The sequence below is a fragment of the Prionailurus viverrinus genome, chromosome X, assembly GCF_022837055.1.
Source record: "Prionailurus viverrinus isolate Anna chromosome X, UM_Priviv_1.0, whole genome shotgun sequence".
NCBI classification, from domain to species: domain Eukaryota; kingdom Metazoa; phylum Chordata; class Mammalia; order Carnivora; family Felidae; genus Prionailurus; species Prionailurus viverrinus.
This window is the reverse complement of record NC_062579.1, coordinates 115,992,126-116,010,246: the sequence shown is the minus strand read 5'-3', so window position 1 is coordinate 116,010,246 and position 18,121 is coordinate 115,992,126. Positions and strand designations below refer to the sequence as shown.

At 44.4% G+C, this 18,121-nt stretch overlaps 1 protein-coding gene across 3 annotated transcripts in view; it reads left to right on the top strand.

The window, feature by feature from the left end:
* The first annotated feature begins 3,434 nt into the window (after window positions 1-3,434).
* TMEM185A (transmembrane protein 185A) overlaps window positions 3,435-18,121 on the top strand; it is a 36,904-nt gene continuing 22,217 nt past the window's right edge. The window contains exon 1 of one of the 3 annotated variants that reach the window (XM_047843849.1): window positions 3,435-3,599. In XM_047843849.1, the coding sequence (XP_047699805.1) occupies window positions 3,562-3,599 (38 nt within the window). In that variant the 5' untranslated portion in view covers window positions 3,435-3,561. Of the gene's footprint in view, window positions 3,600-5,886; window positions 6,966-18,121 lie in introns of those variants that run through there. The other 2 variants (XM_047843851.1, XM_047843850.1) reach the window with 2 other exon arrangements.

Here is an 18,121-nt window from a genome sequence, read left to right as displayed (position 1 = left end):
AGGCACATTTCTTTCTGTCTTCCCAAGAGGCCTGGCCACATGTACTTGACCTGGGATTTACAGGCACATCTCATTGAAGGAGAGAGTCCCAGGAGCCTCCCTCTCCACCTAGGAAGACTTCCTGGAGCCCCTGGTGGCAGGAGAGGTCTGGGGTGGGGGGTGGGGGGAAGCACAGGGACACTGTGGTAGCTCTGGAGGCCCAGACAAAGCCTCCTCACTCCACCTTCCAATAGGAAATAGCCCCTGCTCCCTTCACTGGGAAGCTTGCCCCAAGACAGATGGATGCTGACCCACTTGCTCCTGGGGCCACCTTCAGTGACAATAGGGCCAGTGGAGCTTTGGGACTGCCTTCCCTCCCTCTTGTCTCTCAGCAGTTGCATTTTGCAAGTCCTCAGGGATGCCTCCATGTGAGGAGTGGCTCTTTCCGGGCTCTTGAAGACCAGGGATAGCTGCAAGTCAAAGCAGACCAAGGCACTACTTTCTTGGTCCCTTCCATTGCCCCCATCCTCCTCCCCAAGTTCCTTGAGCCCCCCAAATCCAGCTATGTGTTCTACCACACCCTTGTCCAGACCCCAAACAGCTCCCAGGGAGATCTCAGGAAGAGAAAGACCACACACTTCCCCCAAGTCAACTTAAAGTAGCCAGAAACACAGGGCCCTCTCAGGGAGCAAGGGGTGCATTTTGCAAGTGGAGTCCTGGGGACTCCAGTGATTCTTTAATTGGTGGCATTGAGGGTGTGGACGTTGGGGAACTTGGAGTGGAGAATTGTGGGTTGAGAGAGGGTCAGCGTGCAGCTGGCACCTTGTGTTTCCTGGCTGAAGAAGTTGTCAAGCTGATACTCCAGGAAGTTTAGTGGGTCTGCTGGCCTTGCCCAGTATTGGGTCCCAGCTATCCCTCCTTCCACTGGAGCAGTGGTGAAGCTTGTCTGAGTCTTCTAATTCTATGCTGTCTCCATTCTGCTACAGCCCAGGGGAGGAGCCAAGTGGTGTGAGAGCTGGGCCACAGCCATTTCTGTCCCCTAACCCAGGCCTTCCATGACCAAAGTGTCTGAATATACCAGGATTCTCTCTTTCACAGCCCTGCTCTTCAGAAGCCTGCCCTTCACCCCATCAGATTGGAGCCAATGTGAACGTTGAATTGGACAAGCCACCAACTTATCGGAACGGTGGTGCGCATCCAACCATGGTCCAGATATACACTGATGCTTCTGGGACACTGTGACATTTATCCACTCCAAAGCCACATGGATGTGCTTTCTGGCTTTTTCAATCCTGAGCCATTTCATGCCTCTGTATAGGGAAGGTTGAGAGTCTGTACTAAGATGGCCCTGAAATCTGGTGGCAAGTCAAAGTTTGCTAGGGGAGATGATGAGGGTGTGCATTTATATTTCCATGAGAGCACCAGTAGAGTACAGGGCTGGACTCCAGTGAAGCTGAGGAAGTCCAGATACGTCCACTTTGTGAAGATTGGTGACGTGAGGCTTTGGGATAGTCTGATTCTTCCCTTATGTTCCCACGGACAGGCTTCTAAGCTCCCCTCGGCAACTTGGCTTGTCAGAGCAAAAGATTGCATTGACAATTGGTTTGTGTATTAGCGTTCTGTTCCTCGGGCTGGATAGCCCTCACAACCTAGTCCAGTCTAGGGGACTGTGAGCCTGAAGAGCAGTGGTTCAACTCTGGGACTCCCTGGGACCTCACCAAAGTAGTACCTGCCCCCAAAGCTCTGGACTTGGAGCAGCCTGCCTGGTCTTTGTCTGTGAAGGTTTTGAAAGGGCAACAGTATCTGTTGTTCAAGTGTCTTAACTGACAATCCCAGTCTTAATGCCCGTTTGTGGGGAGGTCACCAGTAATTAAGATGGTGCTAGCCAATCTGCCCACTGGCAAGTACCTCTGTTTTCCACTGTGGGCTGCAGTTTTGGCAGGACCCCAAGTTGCCTCTTTGCTCCTACACGTCTACTAAATGGGTAGCTCAGGGCACATTATATAAGCTTCTCTATGCCTCAGTGTTCTCTTCTGTATTTAAGTATTCATTGAGAACCTCCTCAGGGTTGGACACTGGACTCTATCCAGAGGATGGACAAGGGAGCTGGACCAAAAACTCTGGGACAGAGTTCTGGTGCTTCAGCAGCTGACAAACCTGATTCAGGTTACTCATCCTTAAAACCAACCTGCTCATATAATAATATCCATTCTCCAGCGGGTTTGGGAAGCCTAATTACCACTTGTGAAATGTTTTCTGTTTCTCATAAGAAAGGTGATACATCATGGCAAGGTATTACTATCATAATAATCGTGAACTTCTCAAGCTGCCCCAGGGCTAACCCATATAAAACTGCCATTCATGAAACCTTGCTAGTGTGACAAAGTACAACTATTATCCCTAATGATACTAATGTGCAAGGTATTGCTGTGCTCATGGAAAAGTCTTAAATCAGCCGGAAGTGAAGAAGGTAGACTAGGGCACCTGCTGTGAACTTGTCCAGCTCTCCAATTCCAAAAGTAAATAGACTCTTTGAGGAGGCAGGCATCCAGAAGGAGCCAGAGAGCAACACCAACTGAGCACCTGGTGTGAACCAAGCACAGTGTTATGCACACTATCTCATCTGAGTTTAGGGAGTCAGTTTTATCATCTACATTTTGCAGAGGAGAAAAAATGAGGCACAAAGATGTTGACTTGCCCAAGGAAGATGAACCTGGCAGTTATGAATAGATGGCCTGGAGTGAAGGGAGAGGCCGGGTGTGAAGTGACCCCAAAGTCTAGGCTAGGGCCGAGTCTCTGGACTATGTTGGCAAATGGGAGGATGACTACCAGATTTCCAGTTTGGCGTGCCCCCATGAATAGGTCTGCTGCCAATGGAGAGAGAGGGCAACCCAGGAGGGGAAGGCAGTTGGGAGGAAAGATGACAGGTAGTCCAAATTTGGGACCGGCAGCCCACGTGTCCATATGCCAGCCTGGGCCTTGGGAGGGAAGTTGAGACGCAGACTGGGGAGATCTAACAGGTGAAGCCTGGGCTGAGATCGCCAAAATGCAACGTGTCACCCGTGCTCACTACCCACCCCACCCTCCGAGGCTCAGGGGAAATCTCCAGAAGGCAGCAACGGGCCAAGGTGACAGGTGTCTGCGAAGACCTCCCCCGCGGGACTCCTGGGGGAGGGGGGGCGCTCCTTTTCCGCAGGCCTGCACCAGGTAGGTTTCTCTGCTCGGCTCTCCGCCGCCGCCCTCAGGCTCCCCGACTCTCCCAGCCTCCACGCCCCCAGCCGTCTCCTGGGGCCGTCGCGCGAGCACCCAGGGCCGCGACCAGCCCGGAGAGCGACGTCGCACGCGGCAAGCTGCGCTTCCCCGGCCGACGGGGCGGGGCTCGGGCGCATGCGCCGCCGTCGTACGGAAGCCCGGAAGGAGGGGCGGGGGTCGGCGGTTCAGGTTTCTGCGGACGGCGGGCGGCGGCGGGCGGCGGCGGCGGGGACGCGGCTCGCGGCGGCACCATGAACCCGCTGTAACGCACAGGCTGCGCGGCGCGGGGGGAGGGGGGAGGAGGAGGCCGCCGCGGCGAAGTTCTCCGCCATGAACCTGAGGGGCCTCTTCCAGGACTTCAACCCGAGGTGAGGCTCCGCCGGGGAGGCGCGGCGGGCGTGAGGCTGCGGCGGGCAGCAGGGCAGCTCCCTGCGAGCGGCTCTCTGGGCAGCGCTTCCCGCTCCCGCGCCCGGTGCCTCGAGCCCCGGGCCCCGGCCCCGCGGGACCCGCGTTCCTCTCGGCCGGCCCACCCTCGCTGCTGGTCCAACGCCCCCTCTCGTCCCCTCTTCTCGCGCCCCGCTGCCTGGCCTCCGTTCCCCGCGCCAGGGCCATTTCGCTTGACCCGACACCCCTAACCACCCCCTCACCACCACCCAGCTGTTTCCTCCAGTTCCTCTGAGCCCTTGAGGTTTTCCTTGGATATATGCCCATCCCTCGCTTGTTTGCTGCTTTGTCGAGTGATATCTGAAACGACGTTGAATCCTCGGAGTCGGTGTCAGGGTATGGCAATACCTTACATAATGCCTCTGGGGGTGAACCTGACGATTTTCCATATGTGGTTTCTCATCGGTCTTCACTGTAAGTTTATTTGCAGGAAGTAGATATTACCGTCCTGCTTCCTAGCTGGGGAATATCCTCTGGACAGTGTGGAGAGAACACTGACTAAGGAATCAAGTGCCTGTCCTTGCACTTGCCCAAGTGTTCTGTAACTCTGTCCATCACCCCCCCCCCCCCCACCCCGGGCCTTGAGCTCCGTGAAGCAGAGACCCATCTCCTGCTCTTCTCACTATCCCCAGCACCTACCACCGCATCTGAAACTTAGCAGGCCCTTATAAAATGTTTGTGGAACTAAAGTGAGCCAAAAGACCTGGATTGAGGACCAGGCCTCATGTAACTGGGTTACACATTCCCTGCTCATCTGACAACGAGTTGACCTAATTGATCTTTTAAGTCCACTAGTCTGTGAAGGGAGTACCTGTTTCCCTTATTTGCTGGTGGGAAGCCATGCCCTCAATCAACCTTTTGTATTCTAGGTCCCTCAGATGCTGGAAGGTCCCAACTTAGGGATGGAGAAGGGGCATGTAAATATATGATTGACAACACTTTTCAGTATTGTATGGAGGGAGCCCAGTGGAGGCCACTGCCTGGGCTGCTTGTGGGAGATGAAGCGAAGTCTTGGGAGAGAGAGACTGAGAGAGTGTTGGGAGCGCAGTCTCCCTAGGGACAGTGACACTTTAAGCTACGAGGCATCGTGACTTCCTAGGTACTCTTATTCTTTGGGCACTACCAGAGTTCATATTCTAGTCTGGAGTGCCAATGTTCCAATCACAGTGCAGTCATTATCATTGTTGGCCTTGGAGGCAGTCTGTGTAGAGGAGCTTGTTGAGTAGGTAAGGAAGAAGTGACTGCGGTGCCTTCCACTGCCTCTCCTAGGGGTTAGGGTTGGTCCACAGCCTAGCAGCGTTGGTCCTGGAGTTGGACAGGCTTTGTGTGTCTACCTTGTTTGGCAAGAGTGATAAGAAAGGTAAGTAAAACCTGACTTGTTTTGTAGCCTTGGGCCACTCACTTATCTTTCTGTTTTATCTGTAGATTTGAGTATAATCTCAGCAGGATGGGAGGCTAAATTAATGATTGATTGCAAAGTGCTTTACAAATAGAAAGTTCCAGGACTATTTTTCAGGGTGACAGATAATTCAGAACCCAAGAACTGCCTCGAGTGTTCTAACTGGTGAACAGAGTTGCCAAAGCACAGCAGTGCTGTGCACATAAGAACCTTAACCATTTTTTTCCTGTAGCTTCTTCCCTTCCCCTCCCCTCCAGCAAAAATTGTGATATGAAAATCACAATGAAATATTAGGTATCTAAACAGATGTATAGTAATCGTCAACATATTTATCAACATTTTACTTCTATTGGGATTGAAAGGCATCTCTAAGTTTAAAGACCTTTTATAAGGTGCCATTTTCCTGATGCAGTGTTGACTCAGTGGGAGTGAGCAGTGTTACCTCACAGTGGTGATTGCTATTAGAGTGGCCAGGTAATATTGGCAAGTCCAATTTTTTAGCTAGTGATGTGTCATGTCCCGTGGGCACACCTAGTTTTGAACATTGTTCTTTAGTCTTGTTCCATGCTGGGGCGGGCCTTCTAGACAGCTGAAGCACAAGCCAAGGAGTGTAGACAGGAAGATACCTTGTGCCAGGGCCTTTAACCTTGGTGCTACTGCCTTTCTCCCTGCCTCTAATTCAGAGCCAGTTCAACATCTCCCTCCTACCCCAGGACCTTGGCACATACTGTTCTCTTTGCCAAGAATGTTTGCCTCTCTTCTCCTGACCTAGTTAACTCTTACTTATTCCTGAGGTTTCAGCTCACTTGTTACTTGCTGAGGAAAACTTTTCTGACTTCCCTAAGTCTGCTGATACCTGTTTATACAATTCCTGTAGCATGCTGAACTCTTCCATCAGAGCACTTACTTGTATCCTTATATTTGTGTGCTTATTTGATTAATGCCTGTCTCCGCTACTAAACTATAAGCTCCATGGGGCCAGGGCCATGACTCTGTTCATTATAGTATCCTGCATACCTGGAATAGTACCTGACTCAATAAATATTTGTGGAATGAATGAATGGATGGATGGATGAATGAATACAATACTCTCCAGAGCCTACAGGAGAAATCTGAAATGGCTTCTTCCAGTCACTGTTTTCCTGGTGGTCTTTGGCTTGGTTCTCTTTCTTATCTTCTTCCTTCCCTCAGAATGCAGCCATTCCATTGGAGAGACAGGGAAGATGGTGATGCTAAGGCAGAATATGGCTGTCTTTACTTTGTGGGTTATGTGTGTCACAAAAATAGTCCCTGTCATGGTTTTGTGGGTCCCAAGGCATGGGCCATGGCTCCAGATCTCCTTTCCAACCTTTTGATCTTGGTGAGTCTGAACCCACTACTATATTGCCAAGGCCCTGGGAAACTGCAGTAACAGAATGATTCACAAGTGTCAGCACCGGATACACAGGGCTGCCAGCTGACCCTCTGCCTATTTCCTTCTGACCCATAACTGGTTGCTCATGAACCTCTTTTTAGATACACAGGTTAAGACTTGCTGAAACAGACATACACTGGACCCACCAAGTCCTTCCCTGAGTGCCTAAGGCTTCCTAACTTAGCAGTGAGGGAGCCTCATTCATTGAAGAGGCAGCTATTAGCAGTATACAGAATTGGAAGACTGATTCTGAGGTGCCTGTGGGAGGTGGGGATCTGGGAATAGTGGCATTGAGCCAACACCCCGCCTGCACCATGGAGCCTCGGGATTTTCTGCTAACTTGGACTTGCTGGAGTTGCTGGCTTGAAGAAGGCTCTTTGGCCCTGGTAGCCAGACAGTGTTGGAAGGCTGTGAGAGCTGTGCTAGGCCCTCTGAGTCATCTGTTGTAAGCACCTGGCCACGCAGTGAGTCCCGCAGGTAAGCCAGACCGGGGAGAAGGCTGAGGGATGCTGCTCTGGGGGTTCTGTCACGTGAGCATGGAGTACTAAGGAGGCCGGTAGCGTTTAGAAAGTTCCATATGCTGCAACTTCTAAAGCTATTCTGGGGTCTATGTAAGCTATCTTGTCTCTTTGAATTTAGGAAAAATGGATGTGATTTCTGGTAATTGTTAACCAAAGGCAGCTACCTGGTCTTTACCAATCATTTGTAAAAGATTTCTCTTTAAAGCATTCGTTGGTCAAACATCTCCTGAGTTCCTGCTGTGTGCCAAGAGATGTGCTATGTGCTCTAAGTACAAAAATAAATGAGATATAATTCTTCTCCATGCTCAAGCCTGGCAGGAGAAGCAGAAATGGGAAGAGAAATTAAAATTCAAGACAAGAAGAGGCATTCCAGAGACAGGAACCAAACGCTGTGGGAGCACAAGGGGCAGAGCCATCATTCTGTCAGAGTGGGCAGGGATGGTTCCACAGCCCAATCTTGAAGGATGTAATTGTAGGCTTTTGTCAGACCAGAGGTCAGGAAAGGCAAATTAGGAGGGACAGAGGATGCAAAGGCATAGGGTTCATGAGAGGACCTGGTATGCTCAGACAGTGGTGAAAGGTCAGTGTGGTAGGAGCGCTGCAGGTGGCACATGTCATAGGATTGAAAACTACTACATGTAGTGTTATTAATTATTGCAAATAGTTTTATGTATTACTGTTTTTTTTTTTAAAGCAGGCTTCAGATCCATTGGTAGTGAGTGTATGCTGGTACTGTTAATGAACTACTCACTCACCACCCAAATGTTGGTTTATCTTTCGTTCTGTCATCTCAACCCACCTAGAGTAAGAAAAACCTCTTGATTATACTGAGGTTATTATTAATAATATGTGTGACTTATGGGGCCCCTACCATATGTTAGGCACAATGGGGATCATTATCTCCCATCTGTACAACAACCAGCAAGTTAGATTATAAGCATTGCTTTGCAGAGTCTTAGAGAGCTTGTGACTTCCCTAAAGTTGCACAGGCGGCAGGGGGCCAAGTCAGGATTCTAATGTGAGTCAGTCTCCTTCTGAAGCCTGTGCTCTTTCCTGCATGCCATGCCACCTCTCTAATTTAGTGACAGTCCACCATACCACAATGGGTCCAACATCCTAAGGAGCCTTCTATTTATGAGTTGTGATTATTTTTTTTAATATATGAAATTTATTGTCAAATTGGTTTCCATACAACACCCAGTGCTCATCCCAAAAGATGCCCTCTTCAATACCCATCACCCACCCTCCCCTCACTCCCACCCCCATCAGCCCTCAGTTTGTTCTCAGTTTTTAAGTCTCTTATGCTTTCGCTCTCTCCCACTCTAACCTTATGAGTTGTGATTAAACAAAGTAAACCTTCTATCTGAGCTTACACATCCAAATGAGTGTTCTGCCTCCAAGAAGTTGCTTAGGAAAGAGAAATACACACACACACACACACACACACACACACACACACACATCTATTCCACTGCTCATACACCTTGTTACTCATCTGAAATTTCCTTTGGAGTCAGATTACAAATCATATAAGGAACTGCATCTCATTGCTTTATAATCATGTATCATTTTTGAACCAAAATAGTGCCACCTAGTTTGATCATACATCTTGTTCACTAAACTTGGCTTTGACTGACTTTTGCCCATTTCCAAAAATCGAATTCACTTTCAGTGAAGAGTTGGCACCATTGAGGATATTCAGAAGAACAGACTGCAGGCTCTCAAGGCGATTCTAGGAGGACAGCTCCAAAGGTGGTTTGAGCAATGAAGTGGAATTAGCCTTTTGCCTCCCAGGAGGACTATTTAAAGGAGACAAGTCTCATTTGAATGCATAATTTCTGGTTTTAAAAATATCATTCCCATTACTTGATAATGACATACATATTTTTCTTGGCTGTGAGCTCTTTGAAGTCCAGGATGTTGAGGCATTCAGTAAATGTGCTGAATGAGCGGATGTTGAGTACAAATAGACATGTACCATTGGAGACTCTGCTGTAGGTGAGAGACAGTAGGTTGGAGGAGTTTTTGATGATTTCTTAGGACTCTAGGAGTTAAGCTTCCCAGTATTGAGCTTGGGGTTTCTAATTGCCTTGCCTGATCACAGGTTGTACCTGAACTAGAATTTAAGATGAAAGCGTTGAATTGAACTCAAGATAGGTTCTTTGTAACTAATGATTCATACTTTGTCAGCTATGGTCTAATAGTGAGAAAAAGGATTGCTAAGTGAGATTGTTACAACTTTTCTCTTTTATAATAGTAGTAGCAGCAAAAGTAGATAAAATTGATTGTTTACACAGGGCTTTCACATCCCCTAATCTTAGTGAATTAATATGTGAGCAACCCTGGGAAGAGACAGGCTTAGGGAAAGAGTAACCCTCGGCAATTGCACAGCTGATAAACTTCCAGCCTGGCCCCCTTCTAGACCTCCTTAAGAGTGATTTGTTTTTATTGGGCTTTTTTGCTTTCTTACATCTACTGGCTAGCTGATCTTAAACACTTTTCATCTTAATAAAGCCAGTTAAAATCACCACTAAAAGAATTTAAATTTGTTGGTAAGCTTCCGCTCAATGTCAGAAATACAGTCCCTTTAACAGTTTGGGAGAGGGGCGCCTGGGTGGCGCAGTCGGTTAAGCGTCCGACTTCAGCCAGGTCATGATCTCGCGGTCCGTGAGTTCGAGCCCCGCGTCGGGCTCTGGGCTGATGGCTCGGAGCCTGGAGCCTGTTTCCGATTCTGTGTCTCCCTCTCTCTCTGCCCCTCCCCCGTTCATGCTCTGTCTCTCTCTGTCCCAAAAATAAATAAACGTTGAAAATAAAATAAAATAACAGTTTGGGAGAGTGTCAGTTAGCATTTTGTCAGTTGGAGCCATTCTCTGAAGTTGTAGACAAGAGGCACCTACAGGGATGTGTCACGCAGAGCGTGTGTGTGTGTGTGTGTGTGTGTGCACGTGCACGCGTGTGTTTGCATGTGCACCTGCTGCATTTAACTGGAGAAGACCGATAGGTCTAACACAAGTCCAGTTGCATTCTTTTGATTTGCAGATAACAGATGTTAGAACTTTTACACCCATAGTTGTCTCTTTACTAGGTGTGTTCTCTCCTCCCTCCTCCCTCCCCGTCCTTTTCCCTTGTCCCTCAAAGTGGAGAGAGGGAATTTGAGCCTCTGGCAGAAAGCTCCATATACATTTCAGAGAGGACACTAGCTTTGTAGTTAGACCTATGTAACACTACTCAGTGATCATGTACTAGCATTACAGATTCATAGAGTGGAATACACCCATTTTAAACGTGTAATTGCAAAAGTGAAATTTAGGAAGTAGTGGTTGATGCCACAATATCCAGTGGAACCTCCATTTGCTGGTTTGTGGAGAATTAAGCAAAGTCTATTTTTATACTTGGACTCTAGTCTAAATGTTTCTTGAAAAGTGATTCAAAGTAGTTTAGGCTTTGATTGTGACTTTTTTTGAATGTTTATTTTGAGAGAGAGAGAATCCCATACACAGAGCCTGACACAGAGCTTGATCCCATGACTGTGAGATCATGGCCTGAGCCAAAATTAAGAGTCTGACACTTAACCTACTCAGCCACCCAGGCGTGCCAACTTTTTTTTTTTTTAATAAATTTTATTGTCACTATGTTATTGCTGCATCATATTCTCTTATTGCCAGTCAGGTTGAAGATTTCCTATTTGATATGCAGTCATCTTTTTTACTTGGTTCTCAAATGTATTGGTATAGTTGACATACTGTTCCTTCTTCCCCCAGTTACAAATGTGTGTACCAATTACATCTTCTAAAATTTCTGAGTGCATTAACTTATTCAGTCAACTTTGTAGTTGTTCATTTTTTTTTCAAAGAACTAGCTGTTGGTGTTACTTATCGATTAATTCCACTTTGGTATCTATATTACTACTTTTAGTTTTATTATTTCCATATTTTGGTTCCCTTGGGGTTTTTTCACCCCTAAATTTCTTAGGTACAAACTTAGTTCACTAGTGTACAAACTTAGTTCACTAGTTTTCGCTTTGCCTCTTTTTTCTTTCTTTTCTTTTTTGATTTTAGTTCCACTTTTGGAGTGGATACATTTTCTCCAAGTTTTGCTTTGGCAACAGCCCGGGTGTTTTGATGTTTCAGTCGTGCTTTAGCAGGATTTTGAATATTCTCCAATAGTGTTCTGTTTCATCCTGGATTTAGTCATTATTTAAAGAAGGAAACTAACAAGTTACTTGCTTGGTGCCAAGCCCTGCAATAGGTGCTTTCTGATAAGTTATTTAATTCTGATCTCAGCACTGCCTGGTAGAGGTAGTATTATCTGCATTTTGCTATGAAGAAGCAAAGGTTCAAATAGAGTTGCACAAATAATCTCTTCAGCTCTGCTGTTCTGCTTAACAAGTGAGCATTGAAAAAGATCCATATGGTTAGGCAATGTTCAGTCCATTGTTGTTAGTTTATTATGAATTGTGTAGAATTTCTGCCTCCAGTCTCTGCCAATTGCAATCTACCTTACACATTTTTCTATGCCTTCTATACCTTTCTTTTGCTCAGAAAATCTCCAGTGGCTCCCCATTGCCTATTAATAAATTCCAAGGACTTTACCTTATTATTCGAATCCCACTACCTTCTAACCCCAGCTTACTTTTCCCTGATTTCCTCTGGTGCCTTTTCTCCCGTCTCCCTACCCCACCCCCAAAGATTTACAGAATTTATTCTGGGTGTTCAGTCTCCTGGGATACAAAAAACTGTTTCATACTTTAAAGAATCTTATCCCTTTGTCTGGAATTCCCTGTCCCCACCCTGTTGCCCAACTCCTACCTCCCTTCCCAACTCTCCCAGGGAAACCAATGTTCCATGTACCAGTTTACAATGATATGTAGTTACTTGTTGTAGATCACCTCCCTCTGTTCCCATTAGTCTTTTTTTAAAAAAATTTTTAATGTTTATTATTTTTGAGAGAGAGAGGGAGACAGAGAGCAAGCACGGAAGGGGCAGAGAGACAGGGAGACACAAAATCAGAAGCAGGCTCTAAGCTCTGACCTGTCAGCACAGAGCCTGATGCGGGGCTCAAACTCACAGACCGCGAGATCATGACCTGAGCTGTAGTCGGCTACCCAACTGACTGAGCCACCCAGGCGCCCCTGTTCCCATTAGTCTTGAACAACTTCAGAGCAGAGACTTCCTTTCTCATTTTTTTTCTTTTAAAAAATGTTTTATGTATTTTTGAGAGCATGCAAGCGGGGGAGGGGCAGAGAGAGGGGGCCAGAGGATCCGAAGCAGGCTCTGTGCTGACAGTAGTGAGCCTGATGTGGGGCTCGAACTCACAAACCCTGAGATCATGACTGAGCCAGAGTTGGACACTTAACCAACTGGGCCACCCAGGCACCCCCACTTTCTCATTTTTATACATTCCATACATTGTAGGCACTCAAACAGTTAAATTTTAAATTAGATTCATGGTTTTTGTGTGTCAGTGCCCTGTGATCTTTTTTCTCCCCCTCTGGAAAAATCTGTATGTATGTAAAGAAAGCATTATTTTTGTCCTGCTACTTGATTCTCTGTATAGAACCGTGCTATTTTTATCTACTCTTGTGTTCATTTCCATAGTTTCTAGTTTCCTTAGGAATTTTATCTACTTTATCTGTGATGATTTAACAGTAGCGTGTAGAAGCTGACAGTGAAAATATCTCTGTATATTCTTAAAAGAAAAATTGTCACGTTATTGCCATATTCTATGGCCATGTTGCTAAGTTTTCATTGTTTATGCTTTCATTGTTAGTCATTTTAGTATTTTAATGCTTTATCTTTAAAATCCACCAAATTACTGTACTAGTAAACTGCTTCTCTTGTCCCCACCCAGACATGATAAACCTTTGTTATCTCCTTTCCTGTAGTTGGTTTGACTTTTGATACTGGTTGCAGATGTGACTCTTGAATGCAACAGATTTAGGTTTTATTTTTTAATCCACTAAATGAACTTTCTTATTGTAGGTCTGTGGTAGGCAGAATAATGATCCCCCCAAATATGCCCACATCCTAATTCTAGGAACCTGGAAATATATTCCATTATATGGCAAAGAGGAATTAATGTCACAGATGGAATTAAGGTTGCCAATCAGCTGACCTGACAATAAGGAGATTATTTTTAATTATCTGCCTAGGCCCATTATTACAGGTCTTAAATGTGGAAGAGAGAGGCAGAAGAGGAGGTCAGAGTGAGTCAATGTAAGGAGGGCTCTCTACTGCTGGCTTTGAAACTGGAGCAAGGGGCCATGAGCCAAGGGGCTGCACAACAGCCTCTAGAAGCTGGTAAGGCAGAGCAACAGTCTCTCCTGGAGCCTCCAGTAAGATCACAGCTCTGGTGGCACCTTGATTTTAGCCCAGTGAGAACCACTTCAGACTTCTGATGTCTGGAACAGTAAAGATAATAAATTTATGCATTTTAAGCCACTAGATTGGTGCTAACTTTGCATGACAACAATAGAAGAGTAATACAAGAACATTTCTTCCTACTTATATTTTTTCAACCCCAGTATTTGAATTAGGAATTATATTTTTGTATTATTATTTGTCCTCTTGTAAGTTTCTTGCTTCTATTTTTCATTTTTCATGTAAGAGACCTAGAACTCTTAATTTCCTTTTAAATTACATCAAAAATTATAAAATAATCACTTTCCCAACATTTTAAACATTTTGGTACTTCTGTTTCCATTATTTCTACTCTTTAATTAAATAAAAAAATCCTCTCCTTTAGAGAAGATCATGAATTTAGCTTAGAGGGTTTACTCTCCCACCACCTCATTTATTTTTTGTTTATAGTTTGAAACTCTAGAAAAATTTTACCTCTACATATTATTTAATTTACCTGTGAATCCTCTGTTTATCATTGTCCTCACATTTGCTGATGTTTGAATTCACTTATTTTTTTAAAAAATATTGTTTTCAAGTCCATTGTTTCTGGTAATGATAGGTATAGCCACAGGTTTGGGTTGACAAATTGGTTCTGGTTTTCTGGATTTTGCACTATCCCCCTGCGCGTTAGAGGGAAAAAGTTGCCTCTGCTGGTTCCTGTCTCTGTGGCGATGACTCCATTTCTGTGAGCTCATGAGTCCCCATCAAGCCCTTTCCTTCTCCAAAGTCTAGTGGTGAAGTCATTCTTGCCTTGGCATCTTTCAGTGGTAGCTCTCTTGTCTTTGTGACAGCTTGAAAAACATCCTTTGGTTTTGAGCATTGATCATAACTAACATGTATTTAGTGCAGTGGTTATCAAACCATTTTCCACAGACACCTTGGCGGGGGGGGGGGGGGGGGCGGTCCTTGAGAACCTTTCAGGGGTCTGTGAGGTCACAACTATTTTCATAACACTAAGATGTTCTTTGCCTCTCTCTGGGTTGACATTTGCACCGATGGTATAAAAGCAGTGGTGGGTAGACTGTTGGAACCTGAGCACAAATCAAGCTGGTGACACGAAACTGTATTAGTAGTCTTTGGAGTCTTCACTGCAGTACGCTTACAGTTCAAACAGCCAGCTTCACGTAAGGATGTCCTTAATAAAGCATACAAAAATACCAGTCTCACTAAATAGTGACCCTTGAGTACACGTCCATTTTAATATTCTGTGTGACAAAATAGGAAGAAGGCAGAAAGGCTGTCTGCTGTACAGTGCTTGACTCAAGGAACAGCACTTATGTGCATGGGCTGCAAGCTGCCTTTTTTCACGGAACACCATTTTTACCTGGAAGGACAGCTAACACACAAGACTACAGCTATTTGTATTAGGGCATTTGGCAGACATTTTTCTTGAAAATACAAGTGAACCTGTAACTTGGAAACAGCACTGATAACACAATAAACGCAAATCTAATTTAAAATGTAAAAAAACTGTTGGAGTGCCTTCAGCGTTTTCAACAAGGAAAACAACTGATGATATTTTTGCAAATAGTAAAATTTGAGCTTTTGAGGGAAAGTCAGAATTTTTGAAAAGTTTTATCTATCCCCGTGAACTTGACAGCCTCCCAATACTTACATATTTCTTTTTTTTTTATTTTTTAACATTTACTTATTATTGAGAAACAGAGACAGAGCATGAGCATGGGAGGGGCAGAGAGGAGGGGAAACACAGAATCCAAAGCAGGCTCCAGGTTCTGAGCTATCAGCACAGAGCCCAACACAGGGCTCAGACTCACAAAGCGTGAGATCATGACCTGAGCCGAAGTCGGCTGCTTAACTGAGCCACCCAGGTGCCCCAACCAATACCGACATATTTCTGATGAAATGAGTTGTGACAATAACTACTGTGATCTTGCCTTGGTATAGTGAAGTGTGTCAACATTTGAAAGATCCTTATTACTTAGTGAACTACTATTTTTCAATCAGCCTACATGGTATCATGATTTTGCAGGGATAAAACATTCATCCAAAGTGCAAGAGAGACCAATGGATTTTAATGTACAGCCTACAAGAAGTTCACTGACAGGGTTTCAGATTCCACATCACAGTTAGCCTTCAGGAAACTACCACTGTTTGACTTTTGGCATCCTGTCAAATAATATCCACCATTATCTGAAAGAGCTGTTAAAATATTCCGTTCTTTTCTAACTACAGATCTCTGTGAGGCCAGATTTTCTTCATATGCTTGCGCCAAAACAGCATATTATAATAGAATGAATACAGATGTGGGTATGAAAATCTCGGTGTCCTTTATGATGCCAGACATTTAAAACATTTTCAAAACTGTACAAATTTTGAAAAATAGTGTTTTTTCATTAAAATTACATTATGTATGTTAATATATGAGTTTATTGTAATTTTAAATGAATTAATAAATCTTTCAAAAATAGCCATTTCAAAATCCGATACAGTAAATAACAATAGGTAAACGATAGAAACAAAGCTCATTGGATTCCTCAGTAATTTTTCAGAATGTAAAGGAATCCTGATACAAAAGATTTTGAGAGGGGCACCTGGGTGGCTCGGTTGGTTAAGCAGCTGACTTAGGCTCAGGTCATGATCTCATGGTTCATGAGTTCAAGCCCTGCATTGCTCTATGCTGACAGCTCAGAGCCTGGAGCCTGCTTCGGATTCTGTGTTACCCCTCTCTCTTTGCCTGCCCGTCCCCCATTTGTCCTCTGTCTCTCTCTGTCTCTCAAAACTGAATACATGTTAAAAAAATTTTTTTAATTAAAAAGATTTTGAGAGCCACGAATGTAGTGCTTTACACAAAGCACTTTTCGGATTCATTATCTTGTATTCACAACCACCTTACTGATTTTATAGACAAGAATACTGTGACACAAAAAGGCTGTATACATATTCTAGTTAGCAACCTTTCCAAATCTGATAGTCTTCCCACTGTAGTTTACATTCTTGAAGGTCTGCTTCTGAGCCAAGTTTTATAGGTCCCAATCCTTACAGCCTCCCCCTTTTTTTCCAGTTGAAGTTTCTTATGTTGTTTTTCATAATGCAGGTACAGTACATGTACCTTGAAAAAAGTCAGGAATCATAAACAAGAATGTAAAGACTATCCTTAATCCTCCCTGCTGGAGATCATTCTTAATTCTCAGTGTGTATCTATCCAGATGCTTTTCTAAGAATGTTGAATTATCAGTATAATGTCAGTAGTAAAAGGACTCTGGGGTCAAATAGCAAATAGATCTTAGTTTGAATCCAGCCCTGTGGATTGTGAGCTGCTTGGACAAGTTATTTAACATCTAAGCCTTCATTCCTCATCTGCAAAATGGGAGTAGTGAAAACTCCTCCTTTGCAGAGTTGCTGTGAGGCTTAAGTGAGACAATGCGTGAAAAGCAGCATAGTATTGACGTGTCATAAGCGTCCAGTAAATGTCAGCTATTGATGTTGCTGTGCATGCCCAGATAGATTGATAGATATACTGGCTTTATTGAAATATATTTTACATGCAGTAAAATTTACCCTTTTTTAGTGCACAGTCCTGTGCATTTTAATCCATGTATTTGTGGATATGTGGATAACCCAAAGATACAGAACAGGTCCATCACTGCAAAAAATTCCCTCATGTCCCTTTATAGTCAGATTTCCCCGCCAACACAGCCACTGGCAACCACACTGATGTATTTTCTGTATCTATACTTTTGCCTTTTCCAGAACATCAACTAAATGGAGTCGTGTGGTATGTTGTGTTTTCAGTTTGAGTTGTTTTACTCAACAGAGTGCACTTGAGGCATGCATCCTTGCTTCGTTCCCTTTTACTGCTGATTAGTAAGTACTCCAGTGAACAGATATACGACAGTTGGTTTAACCATTCACCAGCTGATGGACATTTGGGTTGGTGCCAGTGGCTATTATAAATAAAGCTGCTTTGAGAATTCGAATACAAGTTTTTGTGTGTACATATACTTTTCATTTTCTTGAGTAAATACCTAGGCATGGGATTGCAAGGCCATAGAGTAAGTGTGTACTTAACTTTATAAGAAACTGCTCAGGTGTTTTCTAAAGTGGCTGTGCTGTTTTGCATTCCCACCAGCAATATTTGAGGGTCTCAGTTGTTCTACATCCTTAGCAACAGTTGTCAAAGTTGATCATCTTAATTTTAGCCATGGTGGGGAGTGTGTTGTTTTATCTTGTTGTATTGCATTGATATTGTATTTCTTTAGTGCCTGAAAATATTGAATATCTTTTCATGTGCTTATTTGCCTTTTGTATAATTTCTCTGATGGAGTGTCCTTATTATTTTTTTTTTTTGCCGATTTTAATCAGATTGTTTTCTCATTTTATAGTTGTAAAAGTTCTTTATATGTACTGGATTCAGGTACTTTGTCAGATACATGTTTTCAGAATGTGTCCTCCCAGTTTGTGGCTTGGGTTTTCATTTTTTTAATTGACTTAAAATTTTTTTTATTGTTTATTTTAATTTTGAGAGAGACAGAGCACGCAGGGGAGGGGCAAAGAGAGAGGGAGACACAGAATCCAAAGCAGGCTCCAGGCTCTAGGCTGTCAGCACAGAGCCCGACACGGGGCTCAAACTCACAGACCATGAGATCATGACCTGAGCCGAAGTTGGGCACTTAACTGTCTGAGCCACACAAGCACCGCTTTAATTGTCTCTTTTGGAGATTAAAAGTTTTTAATTTGGAATAAGTCCAGT